We start from the raw sequence: 2327 nt of genomic DNA, 5'->3' as shown, positions 1-2327 counted from the left end.
CGTGTATGTTTTCTTTTTTTTTCATAGTTGTTTAAGTTACATCTCCATTTTGGGTTTTTGCCCCCGCTGTGTTGTCATATTCTTTATATCTACTCATACATTTCTCGATCATTTACATATTTTCAGGGGCTCCCGCCAGTCAACTTCTCAGGTCAGCCATTTGCTTTGGGGAAAGGAAAATAAAATTTGTTCACAACATATTACTGTTTGCTGGTTACTAACTAATCACATATCTTTTGTACTGACTACAACACTGCCATCATTGCATTTTGGGGGGATCGAGCAATTTTATTGATATAAAGAAATTTAATAACATTATACTAACTTAGTACAATGTCTCTAAAAAACATTTTCCATCGATCTGATGTCTTGATAAAGATTAGTCGAGTCCTTTTGATGTTCAACAATTTCTTCTTACTCAATTGTTCTTTCATCTAAAGGCTGTGGAGAAGCAAAAGTTTGATGCTGCTCGGTTTTCGCCATTTTGGAATGAGATCATAACAAATCTAAGGGAGGAAGATTATATAACTGACTTGTTAGTCTTTCAGCTATTATATATTTTTCTTGGCTTTTCTTGTATTTAGCATTTTTCTTTTCTAATTATCAGATTCTAATACATGTATGTTGTTCTCCCTTGCTTGCAGTGAAATGGAGTTGCTTTTAATGCCTAGAAACTCGGGGGATCTTCCTTTGGTTCAGTGGCCACTTTTCCTACTTGCAAGCAAGGTAGTTCCAGATATTGTATTCATGTTTTTCTATTTGTGAATTGGAAGACCATTTTTCCGAGTTTTTCATGCAGTTTTAAATATTTTCGCTCTACAGTTGTCATGACAGCTTATAGGCAACTTTATAAATGATTTTGAAATTCAATAATTATTATAGGGCCTAGAATTATTTGCAGAAGGAAAAAGCTCAATTTTATCATTTGGGTTGTGTTGGACCTATGTAATGTGGATGTAATCTGGCTAGTCGCCAGAAACTAATAATTTGAATCCTCCCACAATCCTTGCCGCAATTCTTGCCATGTCATATTTGTAACCTTCATGCCCTTGAGAATCCAATGAAATTGAACAACTTGAACAGAAAAGAACTGTTTGATTCTGATAATCATGTATTGCATTACCATGAAAGATTTAGTACTAACTGTTATCGTTCTGTTTAGATTCTTTGATTTGGTCTTTACTTCTTGTGCATGATTATGTAGATATTTTTGGCTAAGGATATTGCTACTGAGAATAGAGACACTCAGTATGAGCTTTGGGATAGGATTTCAAGAGATGACTATATGAAATATGCTGTTCAGGAGTGTTACTATGCTATTAAACTCATTTTAACAGAAATATTAGATGAAGTGGGAAGGATGTGGTGAGTAAGCTGTTATATTGAAGCACATGAAACCTTTGTGATGAACTTTATTGTTGATATTTATTGATTTTTGGTTGTTTTTTCCTGCACAATTATTTCCACTATACCAGGGTTGAAAGGATATATGGGGATATTAATGCAAGTATCGATAATGGGAATATTCATGCAGATTTCCAGTTAAACAAGATGGCTCTTGTGATATCAAGAGTAACTGCTTTGATGGGGATTCTGGTTAGCATCTAATATTTTATTGCACTATTTTATAAATGATCACATCGCCATATCTTCTGTTTTAGTCAACAAAATTTTGATATGCTGCATATTCTTTCTTTGTATGCTTTTCAACTTTAATTTGTTCATCTTGTATCTAATCTTTATTCTGAAATTCCTTTTTTCCCTTAATCCGTAACGCTAACCCTTCATAAGCATCTTCTCTGTCTTGATGGATTTCTTCTTTATAACAAGAGGATTAAACCTTTTTTTAAAGGTATTATAGACCTTTCAGGAGACATTGTTTTATGACATCTGTGTTTTTTTTTTTCTATTGAAGTACTGTAATGAATTGTCATTGCTGTCTGTGAAATTCACATGGATTTGAAGGAAAACTATGCATTTTGTTGTGATTAATGACTGCCTTGCTCTTGTGGTGTTTTTTTTTTTTTAAATTTATTTCTTCTGCAGAACTCCTAATCCTTACTTTTGTAGCACTGCTCTTTCTTTACAATGCTGCCCTTCTAGAGAAAAGGGATGTGGAAGGCAATAAAATTATTGCGACTTTAGATATTTCTTGTTCTTTGGGGAATGTGGTTGGGATAGAAAGCTTGCATCTTCCATACCATATTGTTGCTTTGCATATGTTCTATGCTAATATTGTGGCTTCTCTTGTTATGAACATGGTTGTTTAGTGGAAACAATTTAGAGGATATGATTATTTCTATATAGTAACTCTAGCTTCTATTGTT

At 33.3% G+C, this 2327-nt stretch overlaps 1 protein-coding gene across 4 annotated transcripts in view; it reads left to right on the top strand.

Annotated features, from left to right (window-relative positions):
- LOC107617394 (callose synthase 9) overlaps positions 1-2327 on the top strand; it is a 32325-nt gene that overhangs the window by 14029 nt on the left and 15969 nt on the right. For all 4 annotated transcript variants that reach the window (XM_016319150.2, XM_021110875.1, XM_016319152.2 and 1 more), the window contains 5 exons: positions 124-151; positions 441-535; positions 645-726; positions 1205-1365; positions 1476-1596. In XM_016319150.2, coding sequence (XP_016174636.1) covers positions 124-151; positions 441-535; positions 645-726; positions 1205-1365; positions 1476-1596 — 487 coding nt within the window. The remainder of the gene's footprint in view (positions 1-123; positions 152-440; positions 536-644; positions 727-1204; positions 1366-1475; positions 1597-2327) is intronic.

The sequence above is a fragment of the Arachis ipaensis genome, chromosome B09 (genome assembly GCF_000816755.2).
Source record: "Arachis ipaensis cultivar K30076 chromosome B09, Araip1.1, whole genome shotgun sequence".
NCBI classification, from domain to species: domain Eukaryota; kingdom Viridiplantae; phylum Streptophyta; class Magnoliopsida; order Fabales; family Fabaceae; genus Arachis; species Arachis ipaensis.
The sequence above is the reverse complement of the archived record's forward strand: the minus strand, read 5'-3'. Positions and strand labels throughout refer to the sequence as shown.